Source organism: Phoca vitulina, unplaced genomic scaffold (assembly GCF_004348235.1).
Source record: "Phoca vitulina isolate PV1807 unplaced genomic scaffold, GSC_HSeal_1.0 scaffold2, whole genome shotgun sequence".
NCBI lineage: Eukaryota > Metazoa > Chordata > Mammalia > Carnivora > Phocidae > Phoca > Phoca vitulina.
The window spans coordinates 66,659,822-66,675,589 of NW_022589705.1; the positions used below are offsets into that span (position 1 = coordinate 66,659,822).

The window sequence follows — 15,768 nt, forward strand, 5'->3', positions numbered from 1 at the left end:
CTGCCTGCCCCTAATACAGGCTGACGGCAGCCCTGCCATGGAGACAGTAAATTAAATAGTATGTATGAGTTTCCTGCATGCAGCTAGGGATGTACGCTGGGTCCATTTATCCCTGCGCTGCGGCAGTGACCCCAGCAAGAACCCCAGCAGAACTAACCCCCCCCACGTCAATCCTGTGCAGCCTCTCCTACATGCGCCTGCGGTTTAGATTAATAAACTGTCTGCTTTACATTGTGTGCGAGCGCCACAATTCTAAATACCACATGGCACGTTCAGCCGGCTCTTGCCAAGGCCTGTTCAGCTGCAAATGGGGGGCCTGGAGGCCTGAAAGCAATCCCTACTTCCTTCCCCCACCCTTTCCAGCCTGCACGGCTCGGAGCCGGAAGCATACAATTCCCTAGGAGGCCTCCCCAGCCTAGAAACCATGCCAAATCGCCAGTGACAGCCCAAAGAAAGCAATTTGGGAAAGATGGAGCAGCCATTTATCCTTCATCTCCGACCGAGCCTTAGGATGTGACCCGCATGCGGTGGCCAAGCTGCACATCCTCAGGCAAGGGCCCTGGGAGGGGAGGGGCAGCTGCTGGCCTGGCAGGGCTCCCTGACTCAGCCTCTCCCCAAGAGCTGGCGGAGGAAAGAGCCTGGGAAGGGCCTGCAACTTGGAGCCCTTTCTTCACCCAGCCAGGCAGGCCCAGTGCAGATTAAGGTGGGCTTTCAGGCAATGTCCTTCTCCTTCTCTGGTCCCAGGGAGGATGCTGAGGAGGGGAAACAATGTGGGGGTCTCTGCCCCCCACCACGAGAAAGCTCCCTCTTGTGTGCTTTCTCTCTCTCTCTCATTCTCTCTAGGTTAGAAGCCCTGAGAGGCCCCAGCATTACACCTGGGGCAAGCAGAATAAAAAAAGGTCACTGGTGCTTTTTAAACATGGACCAAAAAGCAGTAAAATGTGTTTTGAAAAAAAAATCCCGGCATTAAATCATGACTTTTTGCCTGGCTCTTCGCCTCATTAAAAGTGGCCTTTTGGAAGGTAAAATTATCATTGTAAGCGATAAGATCTTTAAGAAAATAATTCACGGCTTCTTCACCCTTTAATATGATAGCCGCCACCGGCTAATTTTTTTCTTAATGGCAATGAGGCCATCAATCTTGTCTAAGGCCCCCTCGCCCTCTCCTCCTCCTCCCTCCCTCCTTCTCCCTGTCCTCTCAGTCTCTGGCTTGAACCTTCTACCTCACGCCTCTTCCACCCATGGCCCACTTCCCTACAGCCTCAGCCACAGGCCGGGGATAGACCCTGAAATGGTCAGCTTTGGGGGCGTGAGCGTGAATCTGGAAGTGGGTGAGCCGGGGTCCTTGCCTCTGAGTCTGATTATCAACATGCCTGTGTCCGTGGTGGCAGGATCCACACATGTTTTAAGACCTCCTGTGTGAGTATTCTGACCTCGGTAGTGTGTGCATGTGCATATGCGTGGGGCCAGGTATGGTCGTGGATTGCATCTGTGTTTATCCTTCGAGCACAGGCCTCACTGGGGTCCAATGCCTAGCCCTGACAGCCATGCTCAGGTGTCAGGTGTCAGGTGGCAAGGGCTGGCCTACCTTCCTTAACCACAACCACTGAATGCTGCAGGCATCCGCGGGTGGGTGGCTCCCCACCTGCATGGTCCACAGCTGCGTGGCAACACCCGCCTTTTCTCTTTAGGGCCGGAGGACTTTGCTTCCTTGGGCAGGGCCTACATCTGTCTCTGCCCCTCATTCTGTCCAACTTTCTGTGTTGAGTGATTTCCTGAATGAAGGTGCAAAATCCACTCCCACCCTTTCTGAGGCCTCCGGGGAAGTTGGGTCAACCCTTGGAGGTAATATATTATCACTCTGGCTCCTTTTCTCCAAACTGCCCTCTCAGATGTCACCAGTGCCTTTAAGGCTTCTTAATGCAATGGTTCCCTTCTCCAGACTTTCTCTCTTCAACTGCTGACCACCCCATACGTTTGGAACTTTTCTCCCCTAAGAGTCTGGGGTACCAGGCTTTCCTGGGCCCCTCCTAACTTGTGACCCCTCCTCCTCTACCCCTTTTCTGGTGCCTATACCTTATCTTGACCCCCCAGTGCAGGGGTCCCCAGATTCTCTAGTTGGCTTTCACTCTAATTTCTCTGTGCACGCCTCCTGACTGATTTCATCCATTTCTGAAGCTTTAACACTCACTCCTCACTCCCTATAAAAAGGGCCAGGGTTTCCTGCCTTTATGAGTCATTTTGAGAACTCTTAAGAAAGGATGTTGCCTTACTGAGGGTGAGGAAGGGGACACTCAGTGAGTAGGGTCTAGTTCTCCTCCTCAGATCCCCACTCCCTCAAAATCATCACCTTTGGGGAAGCAGTACCATCTGCCTCTGGGGCCACCTATGGGAGTTCTTGGTACAGATCATGTCATTGTGCTAAGGCCTCTCTGGCCCCTCCTTTGAACCAGCCACTTGCCCTTCATTCTTCCTTTCTCTGTCTGATGCTTTCAAACCTCTCTCCCATAGTATCTGTTTAGAGGGGGCAGATTGTCTCCCCAGATGAACCCAACATCCTCCCTGGCTCCCTGCTGCCCTCAGGACAAAGTACACACACACACACACACACACACACACAAACACCCCATGGCCTGGCTTTGAAGGCCAGTGCACTCTCTGTCTTGACCTGCACTTCTGTATTTTTCTTTACCTGCTACAGCTCACCTTCCTCCTTTGAGTCTTAATGTCCGAGCCCCCCATGCCCCCAGGTCATTCTTAGCTTTGACCCCTGTCCTGACTGGAAGAGGAAGAAGTCAGATGAACATACTCTGGCTCATGCTCAGACTACACACACACACACACACACACACACGCGCACACACACACGCACACACACTCAAGCACACAGGTTAGCCCTCCGCCTCAGGCTGACGATCAAACCCTGGAGACGGTTGGGCATCCAGGAAGAGCTCCTTTTCCTCGAGAGGAATCAGTTATGGGTAGGCCTAGGTTAGGATGGGTAGGAGGAAAACACACAATTGTCCACCTACCTTGGGGGTGCCTGGAGCCATGGCATCCTTCAGAAGGGAATTCTTGCTGCCAAGAAAGAAGAGAACAGGGTGACCATCCCACTTGCTGCCCAGGGCATGCAAGAGAAGAATAGCAAGAAGACCCCAAAAAGAGAAGGCATAGCCAGCTTAACCCAGCCCCGTGCAGCCAAGCTCTACCAAGGCCATTCAACCCCAGCTGGCCCTGACTAGCTCAGCCTCCATCAGGGACCCGTGGCAAGAGCTGGGAGGGGGACATAAGACACTAGGCCTGGTAGGCTGCCTCGTGAATCTGAGGAAAGAGGCTTTACCTGACTCCTGGTATCAGCCCTGAGGATTCTGCATATCCTGGATGCCCCCTTCCCTCCACCTCCTGTCCCCAGCCTGCTCTTAGCTCCTATGGGATTGGGGTGATGGAGCTGACATGGCTCTTGTCAATTCTCCCTCCAACACGCTGCAAACTGCGTTAGGCCAGGAATGATCTCCCCCTGATTCAATTTGTCAGCCCCAGGCCCTCCGGCATCGGGCGCGGCAGGCGGGCGGGAGCTGGGCCCTGAAATATGGTGGGCGGCTCGGAGCAGGCGGGGGCAGGGGCGGGAGGTGATGGATGGGCTGTGGGGGAGGCGAGGACTGTGTTTAATAACAAAATTGGTATGCAAGGCCACATCCCGCGCTAAGCATGAGTGATCCAGAGCCACAAAGTATTACAAATCCCTGCTAAACAGACGCTGACAATGGAACAAGACGTATCAAATCAGATCCACTTCAGAAACATTAATATCCCTGTTCCTGTCCCTCCCTCCCTGCTGCCCCCACTGTGCTCACCACATCTGTGCTCACACATTCATGCACGTGCACTCACACACACATACAAATACATGCACACAGAGACGCTGGCTGATACATGCAGGAGGCAGACACAGCCCATTGACACAGGGTCCCTGCACAGACACGCACAAGCTCTGCAGGGACAGCACGCCCACAGAGCTGTCCGTAGGGCACGAAAGACACACAGACACACACCCAAGGCAGAATGCGTGGGGCACGCATGGACTCACGGGGCATGGACCCAGGGAACACCCACAGGGTCAGACGAAGACACACCCAGTAGGTGAGCAAAGGCTTAGGTGGATTCAGATAAAGTCGTCGTCGTCCCCCAGGGGACGTTTGGCAATGTCTGGAGACCTTTCTGATCATCACCAATGGGGGCCCAGAGTGTGCTACTGGCATCTGGTGGGTAGAGGATATTAACCATCCTACAGTGTATGGGACAGCCCCTCCCAACGAAGAATTATCTGGCCCCAAATGTTAATAGTGCTGAGGTTGAGAAACCCTGGCATAAAGGCAAATACACTGTCCCACTGTCCATAATTCTGTCAACAGTCACTCAGACCCATGTGGTCACACCCAGAGGCTCAAACATGTTGTAAATAAAGACCCATTCACAATAGTCCCCCAGACCTGGGTGAAGAGCTGCTCAGGCACCAACAACCACAGAAATACGTGCATGGATGCAGACACCCACATGCACGGACACGCACCCACACACGCAGACACACGTGGACACACACCCACACAGACACACGCATCACAGTGCAGAGGCCACCAGGGTCAGCAGCAGCATGAGCCTAAGGTCTGAGTGTAAACGCAGAGCTGTCTGCCTGTGTGATCACACGGTGTGGGCATCACAGACTGGGAAGGACAGCCAGACCAGGTTCCACTCGGTTCCATTTGGTTCCTGAACAGTCCCTGTATTCTTGCTCCCAGCCAGGCCCTGATCTAGGCAATGTGGATACAGAGAAGAAACTGAGCTGCTCTTGAGGAGTGACTAGTTGGGGACTTCATGACTTTGAGCCTTCCTTCACTCAGTCAACAAGGACTGACATCCCATTGCACCTGTGTCTGGACAGGTACAGAAATGAGGCATCTACTGTGTACCAGGGTTCTCACTGGACCCCTGGCCTGAGCTCTGAGCTTTGTCTGAACAGGATCAGGTTGGGACCGAAAAGGAAAGAGTGAACAATGATTGTGCACCAACCACATGGGACGGGTCTGGCAGGTATGCGCCAGGTACTCTATATGTGTTCTCTCTTTAATCTTCACAAAAACTTTACAAAGTTCACTAACAGAGGTTAAATGACACCTCTATGTTCACACAGTCCATGTAGGGTTTAGGGATTTGAGTTCCTGTTGGACCGAGTCCGAAGTGCTGCTTTTCCATTGCTCACACTACTTTCCTAAAGATACTCAGGGGTTAGGCTGGAGGACAGAGCTTGGAGTTCTTTTTCTCTACTTCGGGAACATCCCACTGACACTGGGCTTTAGTTTGCTCTGCTGGTGAATAGAAATGAGGACATCTAGGGTGAGAATGTCCAACTTCTCCCTTTGCCAATACTCTTCCCTCCCCCTTAAGTTGGATTGGTCCTGCCTTAGGCTCCTTCCCTCTCTCTGAGCAAGTGCCCTGCCCCCCCCCCACCTTTCTTCCAACAACCTGATTAGCTCTGACTGTGCTTGGTCCCCCAGGGCCAGGAGTCTGGTGAAAAGCCTGCCACCGAAAGGGGAGGTCAGAGCCCCAGAGCTACAGGCCAGGCCGACTGGCTCCTGCCCAGCCCACCAACTCCTCTGCCTTCTGTCCTTCCCTGTTTCCACAGCCCGCCCCCAACGATTTCACTCCCTTCTCAGTCACTCGCTGCCTAGTGATCCATGGGTTTTAAATTATAACTGGGACCCAGGAAACGCGTTCCTAAGTACAATATTCATGGGCTGGGCTGACACTTTTAATTAAGGTGATTTACACTGAATTATCCTTGGAAATAAAGAAATGGTGTGCTGCCTGGGAATACCATCATCACCGGCCGCCTTTGTAAGTTACACTTCGTTTTAATCTATTTGGGGAATTGTTTATCTAGTTCATTACCCAACCAAACACCGAGGCCGGCCTTAAATAAGGCTTAAGTGGGGGTGGGGGCACTGCCATCTCCATACCCCGCCTCTCTAGAGTCCCCTAGCCTCCCTGTGGCTCCTTTCAGGACTTTGAAAGCACTGACCAGAGAGCTGGCTTCCCATCCTAGAGGCCAGGTCTCAAAGTGGCTTTGGAAGCCTCCCAGGAAAGGTCCCCAGGCTCAGGCCTCACCAAGCCGCACCTCACTTGCACCTCTGTGCCATCTCTCCATGCCTAGGGCTCTTTCCTTTCTCTGGGTGGAAACTCCTCCCTGAGGGCCACAGAGAAGTCTGGGGGGTCACTCCCCACAACCCTCCAATCTTCAGCCCCCTGTATGTTGCTGCCTGTCTGCACACAGCCAGTCTCTACCCCATCACCATCCCTGAGACATCTTAGGCTTAGCATGCCCAGAGCCCTGTCCATTGTCTCCTCCTTTCCTCAGAAACTTCCTTCTCTGCCATCATCACCCTTCTGGTCACCCAGGTCAGAAGGCTCTTCCTAGCAAGTACCCTGTGAGTAATCACCTAAGTTCTCTTGCTTCTTCCTCCACCAGTTTCTCATCATTCCCTCTTCTCCATTCCCACGGCCACTGCCATTGTCCCAGGTCAGTGGGTCAGCTCATCATCTGTCCCTTGGACCCTGCCCAAAGTCATTTGTCTCTCTGCTTCGACCCCCAATTCATGCTCCACACTGGCCTCCAGAGCGATTCTCCACTTCTGCAATCTGGTCAAGGTTCTTGCGGCTCACCAATATTCTGACTCCCCCTCTGCATCTAGGACAACCCTCCAGGCCTGAAAGCCCCCTACAATCTGTCCTTAATCTAACTATGCCCTCCTTGTTCTAACTAGCTGAGTCCTGGGGTCTATTTGCACTCCTGTGCAGGACTGAGAAAGGGGAGGCTGGGCTGAAGGACGGTGTGGGGCCACAGCCTCTGATCTCAAATGTCAAAGTACTTTGAAAAGTAGACGTGCTTTGCCAACAGGAGTTCTGAGTCTTCTTCCCGTAGGTGTCTGTGTGCCCATGTATCTGTGGGAATGAGTGTGTGTGTATGTGAGCATATCTCGTGTGCTGGAATGTGGGCGTGGACGGGTGCCTGTATGTCATGTACACGCGTTTGCCTGTGTCCGTAAAAAGCAGCCAGCCCTAGTTTGGGAGCCAGGAGGTCCCTGCTTCTGTGTGTGAGTCCTCAGGTGTGTCAAATAGCAGCCTGCTGCGGGTGGGGGTGGGGCTGGGGGTGGGGGGAAGGTTGCTGCTCTGTGCTGTTGGGCAAAGGGAAGCAGAAGGCACAACACCAGGCCCATCCTGAAGAACTTCTCGGGGAGCAGCCATGTGGCAGGGACGGAGGGAGGCGTCCCAGGTGATGGAGAGGCACCCTGCAGCAGCGTCCACAGGCTCCGGAGCCCGCTAAGCTGTGGGAGGGGTGGGAGAGCAGAGGCAAAGGCAGAGTAAGAGCAGGAAGGGGAAAGTTGGAGGGAAGAGAAGGGAGGGGAGCAGGGAGCAAGCAGTGGAAGGGAAAGGAGAGGACTGGAGAGCTGGGCAGGAAGGCTCTGGCCACGTGCCATGGATGGGGGATGCCCTCCATGCCAGCATGCCCAGGCACACACAAGCTCTGCCCTCCTGCAGGACTCAGTTTCCCCATCTGTGAAATGGCTGGGCAAAGGTCCCATTCAGCTCAGGGAGCCGGTGGCAGGGAGAGGGGGGTGGGGTGGGGGGGGTGGGGGGGGTAGGAGTCTCAGGAGCCCAGGTGCCACATCTTTTCCCCCACTTCTTCAGCTCTCCTCCTGCCTCCCAGACAGCGGACAGGGGCGGGCCAAGGGCAGCCAAAGCTGGGGCCCTCCCCGCGCTACCCGGGCTCTGCGGCGCCCTCAGCCCGGAGGGAGCTGACACGCTCCTTGGGAATTTATCACGCACCCAATTACAATGTTAATTGGCAAGTTCCTGAAATCAATTAATTCGCAAATTTTTTCCAATTAAAAATCCAGATAAATCACGAGGGCGGCGGCGGCCGGTCCAGCCCGCAGTCCGGTGGGCGCAGCGGCCGCAGGGAGGGGAGGGCGGAGGAGGGGAGGGGAGGGGGCGGCGGGCGCGGCTGCCCTTGAACGCCTTTGCCGGCCGGTCGGACTGTCAGCGCGCCGGGCGCGGCGGGGCCGAGACAGATAAAACCATCGACCCGTCGCCGCCAGCGCTTCGGCTTTATCGATCCGACGGGAATTTCACTTGCTGTGCAGATCCCGCTGTCCGGCTGTCAGACACCGGGTGGGGGGGGGGGGGGGGGGCCAGGGGTTGGGGGGGGCGGGGGTGGGCCTGGACGTGAGGGGCACAGAAGTGGGGGACGCAAGACACAGCCGTGAGGGGCGGAGCAGATGTGGGAGCTCTGGGTGGGGAAACGGACACGGGGGTAAGGGTGTGGAAGTAGGGGGTGCTCTGACGAAATATGGGGGGGCGACTGGTGCAGGATCACGGCTGGGGGGCACTTCTGTGGGTAGATGTGGACTCCCTGGGCTGTGCAGGGGTGGGGCCACAGGGACTAGGCTAGAGTGTGGCCCCCACTGAGGAGGCAGAAAGAGAGCTTGGGCCCCCATTTTCCAGATCCTTAGGGGTCCACAGCTTTTACAGGGCGCTGCAGGTCCCTCCACACACCTCTGCCTCTATTCTCTGTTCTTATTGAGGGGAAGTCCTCCATTGGAAGCAAATTACCCAGAAACCCTCCCAGACAGCCAAGGTGTGGAAAGATTGCGGAAAGATATTTCTTTCCCGCTGTGCCCCTTTTAGGCTAGTCCCAGGTGTGTGTGTGTGGGGGGCCAGGGGTGTGTGTGTATGCCGGGAGCGGTTAAGAGCATGGCACCACAGTCAGATTGCTTGGATTTGAATCTTATCTTTACCACTTTATGGGCTGTGCAACCTTAGAGAAGCCACTTAGCCCCTCTGTTCCTCAGTTTCCCCATCTGTAAAATGGAGTTAATAATTTTTTATTACCTACCCTAGAGGGTTGTTGTGAAGATTAAATACATTAATGCAACGTAGAGTACTTGGCATATAGCGAGTGTTCAAACAGGATTATTATTTTATCATTTGTATAGTCTTCTGTGCTAGTTTAAGTATTCTCACAAATTCTTTGATATTCCTCCTGTCAAGAAGTAGAGCTTATAGAGTTTAATTCTCTCTTGAGTGGGGGCTGGCCTTGGTGACTTGCTTCTAATGAAGAGAATAAAATACACTGGAAGCAATATTGTATGACTTCTGAGACTAGATCATATAAGGCATTGTGGCTTCCTCCTGAGTCTCTCTCTGGGATCACTTCCTCTGTGGGAAGTCAGCAGCCATGTCAGAGAGAAACTCAAGCTGTCCTACGGAGAGACCCACGTGTGGAGGAACCATCTTGGGAATGGCTCCCGAAGTCACTGGCAGACTTTCGGATGACTGCAGTCTTGGCTGACATCCTAACTGCAGCCTCATGAGAGACTGAGCCAGAAGCTACAACTACCCACAACTACCCAACTAAGCTGTTCCTGAACTGATGGTCCATAGACACTGTGGATAATAAATGTTTGTTGTTTCAAGCCGATAGGTTTGAGGGTAATTGCAGCACAGCAACAGATAACTAATACTTCCTTCAAAATTCAGCTCAGGCCGCCCCTCCCATAGGAGGTCTGCTCTGCTCTGAGCTGGGGTTGGCGCTTTCTCCATGCCCCACAGTTCTTCCCATCGAGCAGCCTCTACCCCTCATGGTTTCTATGGCCCCGCTCCCCTTACTCTCAAGCAGTGAGCTTCTGGGGGTGGGACCCGTTCGGGTTTACCTCTGGGTCTCCTGCACCCTGCAAGGGGGATTAGGTGAGACAGTAGAAGGAAGATCAGTCAAGTTTGATGACTTGGACTGAACAAGGGGTGGGGTGGGGTTGGGAATAGTGGGGAAGGCTGTTCCCTGGCAGACGTATCTTCCAGAGAGGGCTGCAACCAACCATGTCTCCTATCCCATGTGCTCTCCTATAATATGACCGTGCCACTCTCCCATCAAAAGGTGGGGTGTATGTTTGCTCCCCTTCAGTCTGGCTGGGCTGATACTGCCTCGACCAATAGAGACCAGCAGAAGTGGCATGAAATGACTTTCGAGGCTAGGTTGTAAAAGGTGACGCAGCTTCCATCTCGTTGGCTGGAACATTTGCTTGAGCGCCCTAAGCTGCCACATAGAAAATCCAACTACCCGGAGGCTGCCAGGCTATGAGCAAGCCCAGGCCACATGGAAGCCAAGTGTAGGTGCTTTGGTCACAGCCCCAGCTGAGGTCCCAGCTGACAGCCGGAATCAATCACCAGACATGTGAGTGAAGGGGGCTCCAGATGATCCCAGCTCCCAGCCATTGAGTCTTCCCAGCTGGAGCCCCAGACATCCTGGAGCAGACACAAGCCATCCCCTCTGTGCTCTGTCTGAATTCCTGAACCCACAGATTCCATGAGTACAATGAAATGGTTGCTTTAAATTGCTAAGATTTGGGGTAATTTGTCACACCCTTGCTCTGTCCCTTTGATAACCTGGCTCCTCTTTTAGGCCCTCAACGAGGCTCCATCTGGTCCTTCAGGCAGGGAGAAGGGAGGTAGGGTGGAGCATGGGGGGACCCGCCCAAGCCCATTCTTGATTGTCACCTTTCAGACCTTGAGATTCATAGAGAAGGTAGTGCTTACTCCCCTGGATGGCGGCACAAGGCCACACTGCTGGGCAGCCTACCAGGCCCAGTCCCTGCTTCTGCTACCCTACCTGGAGGCTTAGCATGTCAGTGCAAGGCCCGTGGCCGTGGCTCATCCCTTTCCAGCTCCTCTTGTGCCCTTTTGAGGCTGAGGACTGAAGAGGGGTCACCCTCTTCCCATCTCCGAAAATACAGCAAGAAGGGAAAGGCATCACCATTTTGCTGGAGGATCCGAGGACTGACGGCAGAGTAGAGGAGAGTAACAGGAGGGCCTTGCCTTCTACCTAGAGGCCGGGGACTGGGCCAGGCGGCTCTTCCGGGACCTGGCATCTAGAACCGTGAGTGGAACCGTCTGGCAGGCAGGCTCCCCCGGTTGGTGGCTTACCTGGCAGGCAGCTGGGCCAGCTGTTCAAGTTCTTGCTCCATATGCTCCTGCAACTCACTGGGCCTTAGCAGGACCTGGCAGATGGGGCAAATAGGGGCCTGGCTGTCAAACAAAGCTGCTGCCTTTTTCTTACCTGGGGAGGGAAGAAGAAGAGACAGACAGATAAGCTGGGCTAGTCTGTGGACGGAAACCCAGTGTCCCAATCCTCCAGTCCGAGCCTGCTGTCTCCCAGGGCTTCCTGGCCTAGAGGAGGGTGGAGCCCGAGGGTCTCAGAGACCAGGACCATTCACCCTTCTTTGTGGCTCTGGGCCACGAATGACACCTCCTTAGCCGGCTGCCCCTCTGGGAAATCTGTCGGGACACAATCAATGCTCTGTGCAATCAAAGCTGGATCACTTCGTTTCATACAGGTTAGTGAAGGTCTTGGGCCATCACCCAGAATATCCAGCGCCCCCTCTGTCTCTCCTTTCCTCTCTGCTTTCATATTCCCCAAATCTGGAGAAGGAAGAAAAGAGGGAGAAAGAGGATTCATTCCTGCATTCATTCAACAAACATTGTCTGGGGTCTACTCTGAACCAGCCCCGGTGCAGAGCAGTGGGGCCACAGAATATAATCAGATCTAGTCCCTGCCCTTGAGGCCCTCACAGTCGAGGGGGAACGACCAGAAAGGACCCATGTGACTTCTCGGGTAGTGTTCTCTCCTGGTTCCTCACCTTCCCAGGATTCTGCCCATAGCCTCTCCTCTCCCTGTTCTGCATGCTGGATGCTCTTCTTCCTTCTTACGGCCCTAACTCCCATCTGTGCCCTGTAGATTCCAGAATCTGTGTCTCTGCCCCCAGATCCCTCCCTGGTTCTCTCAGCCTCTGTATCCAAGTGCCTAACGGACAGCGATGCCTGGATGTCCCCCAAGAATCTGAAAGTCAACAATCCAAAAACAAGTCCTTCAGCTTCTTCACCCCTTGCAAAACTGCTCCTCTTCAGCAGTGCCCATCTTAGTTAATGACACCAACACCTTAGTCACCCAAGCCGGGAAACTTCGCCTCCACTGGGGCCCCTTCCTTTGCCTTACTGTCCCTCCCACATTCATTTAACCACCAGGTCCTGTCCATTCTGCTTCTTCAATATTCCTGGAATCTATATTCTCCCTGTTTGGGTCTCACTACCTCTTACATGGATAACCTCATTGGCCTCTTGTGAGCCTAACAGATTCTGGGTTTTCCCCTCCCAAATACCCTTCAAATTGTATGGGAATACAAGTGGGTATTGTGCTGGCTTATGCTAGCTTGGGGGGCCAGCTGGGAGCCTGCACTCTGTCCCCACTGTGTCCCAGCTCTGTCACTGTCTCTGTCGCTGATGGTGACCAGAGCACACTATTCTAGGAAGGAGGCTGAAGGTTGCCTAGTGCATGCCTCTTGGGGAGCCTAAACCCTCTCCCTTGTCACTGTTGCCACCCAGTGCTCCTCTGCCCTCTGCTTAAGGCATGGGGTTGAGGAGGCCTATTCATCCAGAAACATCCTTGCCTATCTATGTAAACGTCGACTGTAGAAAGACTTCTTTAGCTTCAGCCAAGATCTTTCTCCCTGCTTCTTCTTCCCACTGTTGCCCAGAGAGGGTCAAAATTAGCTTTCAGAGAGATAAAGGCCATGCCAGTAATGATGGTGGTTGAGCTGGGTTGCCAGATTAAATATAAGATGCTCAGGGCCGCCTGGGTGGCTCAGTCGTTAAGCGTCTGCCTTCGGCTCAGGTCACGATCCCAGGGTCCTGGGATCGAGCCCCGAGTCGGGCTCCCTGCTCTGCGGGAAGCCTGCTTCTCCCTCTCCCACTCTCCCTACTTGTGTTCCCTCTCTTGCTGTGTCTCCCTCTGTCAAATAAATAAATAAAATCTTTTAAAAAAATATAAGATGCTCAATTATATTTGAATTTCAGTCAGCAATGAATACTTTTTCAGTATAAGTATGTCTCAAATATTGCATGGCATATACTTATGCTAAAAGTTACTCATTGTTCTTCCAAAAATCAAATTTACCTGGAGGTCATATATTTTTATTTGCTAACTCTAGCAACCCCATGCCTGAAGCAGCTCCCCGTTCAGCTGAGCACAGGAACACACCTCCCTTTGACACAAGGTTGAGGATGGTCACGGCTCTCCTGGATGTCCACACTGAGTCATCTGAGAGCTCAAAGGAGGGAGTAGTTCATTCTGGGTGTGTGTTTTGAGGAGTGCAAAAAGAGAAGTCTTAACCAACGAAATGAAATTTAAGTTGCACCTTAGAAGTGTTCCAGGCAGAGAACTGGGAGCAAAACAATGAGTTGTGACTTTCTTGTGGGCAGGGACCATTTCTTATTCAACTTGATATTTATAGACAATTGAAAACAGACCTGACATTGACTAGATGTGCAGTAATGAAGCAAAGGAGAGGAAAAGAGGAAGGGAAAGGCTGTAGGAAGAAGAGCAGATCATCCTAGAAGCCAGATGATCTTTGCAGAGCTGGGAGGTCCACTGTGGAGGCTTGGTGTGGGCCAGGGTAAGGTAGGTGTGGCTCTAGTCTGTGTGGCTAGGTCTCTGAGCAGGGGAAGGGGCCCTACTGATCATGTGCCTTGCTGGCTATGCCTCAGGTGCTCAGAGGACAGCTGGAAGGCAGTTCTGAGTAAAAGAAGCAGATGTGGCCTGGTCTGGAAGATGGGAGATGAGGATTCTAGTCTCAGCTCTGCCTCGAACTTCATTCGGCCCGAGAATCTTAGAGGTGAGTGAGACCCTAGAAATTCTGCAGGCCAATACCTTTGTTTTACAGGTGGGGAAACTGAGTCTCTGAACTGGATAGTGATCCCTGTACTCAGCTCATGATCTCAATGCTTCATTTATTTATTCACTCAGCAAACATTTATTAAACAATTATTTTACTTCAGGCATTATTCTAGGAGAAACTGGAGTTCAGAGATAAATAAAACACATTCTTGGCCTGAAGGAGATCACAAAGTAAGAGGAAAGCCAAAGAAGGGTCAGTGGGTCCAGTCAGTGCTGCCCTGGCCAGGGCTGCGGGAGGTGGGAACGGGAGCTCCAGGGTGGAGGCTGGAGGGACCAGAGGGTGGTTGGTAGGGTCCAGGGGGAGGCCGTGCCTGATGGAAGCATGAGGGGTGAATAAGGGAGAATTGATAAGGCTGTTAAAATGGATCATTGAGGCAGGGCCTGGGGCATACCTGGGGGAAATGGTAAGGGAGGAGACCTGACTAAGCAGAGGATCCAGGGCATGGAGCTGAGGTGGAAAAATCAGGGTTTCTGCCCCTTTTAGCCTGGGGCACCAACTCTGGCTCTTAGGGATTCCTAGAGCCCAGAGTCTTCCCTCCAAGGCTGGGACCAGGACTCAGCATTCCCATTTACTTGTTCTCAGTTCATCTGCTTTGCTGCCACAGAGATCTACTTTTCTGAGCTTGGCCTCAGTTTCCCCATCAGGACAATGGGCCCTCTTCCTGGCTTCAGCTTTGGGAATAGCATTGACAGGGATCAGCAGAGGGACCCTGAAGCTCATGCCCTCCATCCCACCCCCATTTTCTCAGGGGTTAGAGTGGCAGGTGTCAGCCTGGCCATGGGCCCCCTGCTTCCCCTCCCCCGCTGTGTTCCCTATAATTTTATATTGAGACCTGTGGTCATGACGTGGGTTTTACTGCACTAACGACATGGCCTGCCCAGGTTTAATGACAAAATCCATACTCTGGCCCTGGGCCTGCTCCTCGTTTGCATAATTCCCAGAATACAGCTCCCTGAAGCTTTTGACCTGGGCCATTACAGTGGCCATAAAACGGGCCATAAAACCGCTGGGAATGGCCAAGAGGAGGGGGCTGTGGTCTTGCGGGGGTGGGAACAAAGTCCTCAACCCCCTACTCTTCCAAGGCCTGAAAGTAGGCATCCTGGCCCTTCTCTTCCACAGTTCCCAGAATCTGAGCGTCCTCAGGCTGGAGAGACCTCTGGAAATCCCTAGTTCAGCGGCCCATCTGATGTAGGAATCCCTGGAATCCCTTCTGCAAGGCCAATGTGCCAGCATCGCAGGTAGGCAGACCGAGCCCTCCAGAGGCAGGCTGTCAGAAAGCATCTTCTCCTTGAGCATCCCTCACTCCTGCCCCTGCCCCCCCCCCCCCCCAAGCTGGCCAGGCCCTTTGCCACAGGTGGGTGTAGGTCATGCGGGCCTAGGTTGAATCTTGTCTCTCTTCAGGAGGCTTAGCTCCATAGGGAGGTCAGGAGGCAGGCTGAGCAGCGTAGTGGGGAGACGTGGGAAGCATAAGGGGCTGGGGACAGGGACTGGGACGGGCTGTCAGTGCTAAAGATGATGAATGGGGGAGGTGAGGTGGGAGGCCCAGTGTTATCGGCGGCGGATGGCGGTGCGGGCGCTCGCCGCTCCTGTTAATCCCCGGGCGCTGCCTCAGCCCTTGCACTGATAACGAGGAAATGGGACTGACAACAATTTTTAGCTGAGAGATTCTTCACCAAAATGCCAGGCGGCCCGAGGTCTGACAGCGCCTGATTGAGTGTGTGAGTGTGTGGGGGGAACGCCGGCGGCCCCCTCCCCTCCCATGCAAAGATGGATCGCTCATTCCGCCTCCCGTCCACATTCATTACGGCGCCTCCCCCCCGCCCCGCCCCGCCCCCACTGCGCCTGCCACCTCCACTTTCCCGCCCGCCGCAGGGAGCCCCCGGAGCCCGAGGGGAGCAGGGAGCAGAGGGGCCCGACCCCGTCCTCA

At 53.9% G+C, this 15,768-nt stretch overlaps 1 protein-coding gene across 4 annotated transcripts in view; it reads right to left on the reverse strand.

Moving 5' to 3' along the window:
• The window catches only part of RNF220 (ring finger protein 220), a 221,782-nt gene that overhangs the window by 24,213 nt on the left and 181,801 nt on the right, over positions 1 to 15,768 (reverse strand). For all 4 annotated transcript variants that reach the window (XM_032430498.1, XM_032430504.1, XM_032430508.1 and 1 more), the window contains 2 exons: positions 11,035 to 11,167; positions 3,033 to 3,078 (listed from right to left, as the gene is read on the reverse strand). In XM_032430498.1, coding sequence (XP_032286389.1) covers positions 3,033 to 3,078; positions 11,035 to 11,167 — 179 coding nt within the window. The remainder of the gene's footprint in view (positions 1 to 3,032; positions 3,079 to 11,034; positions 11,168 to 15,768) is intronic.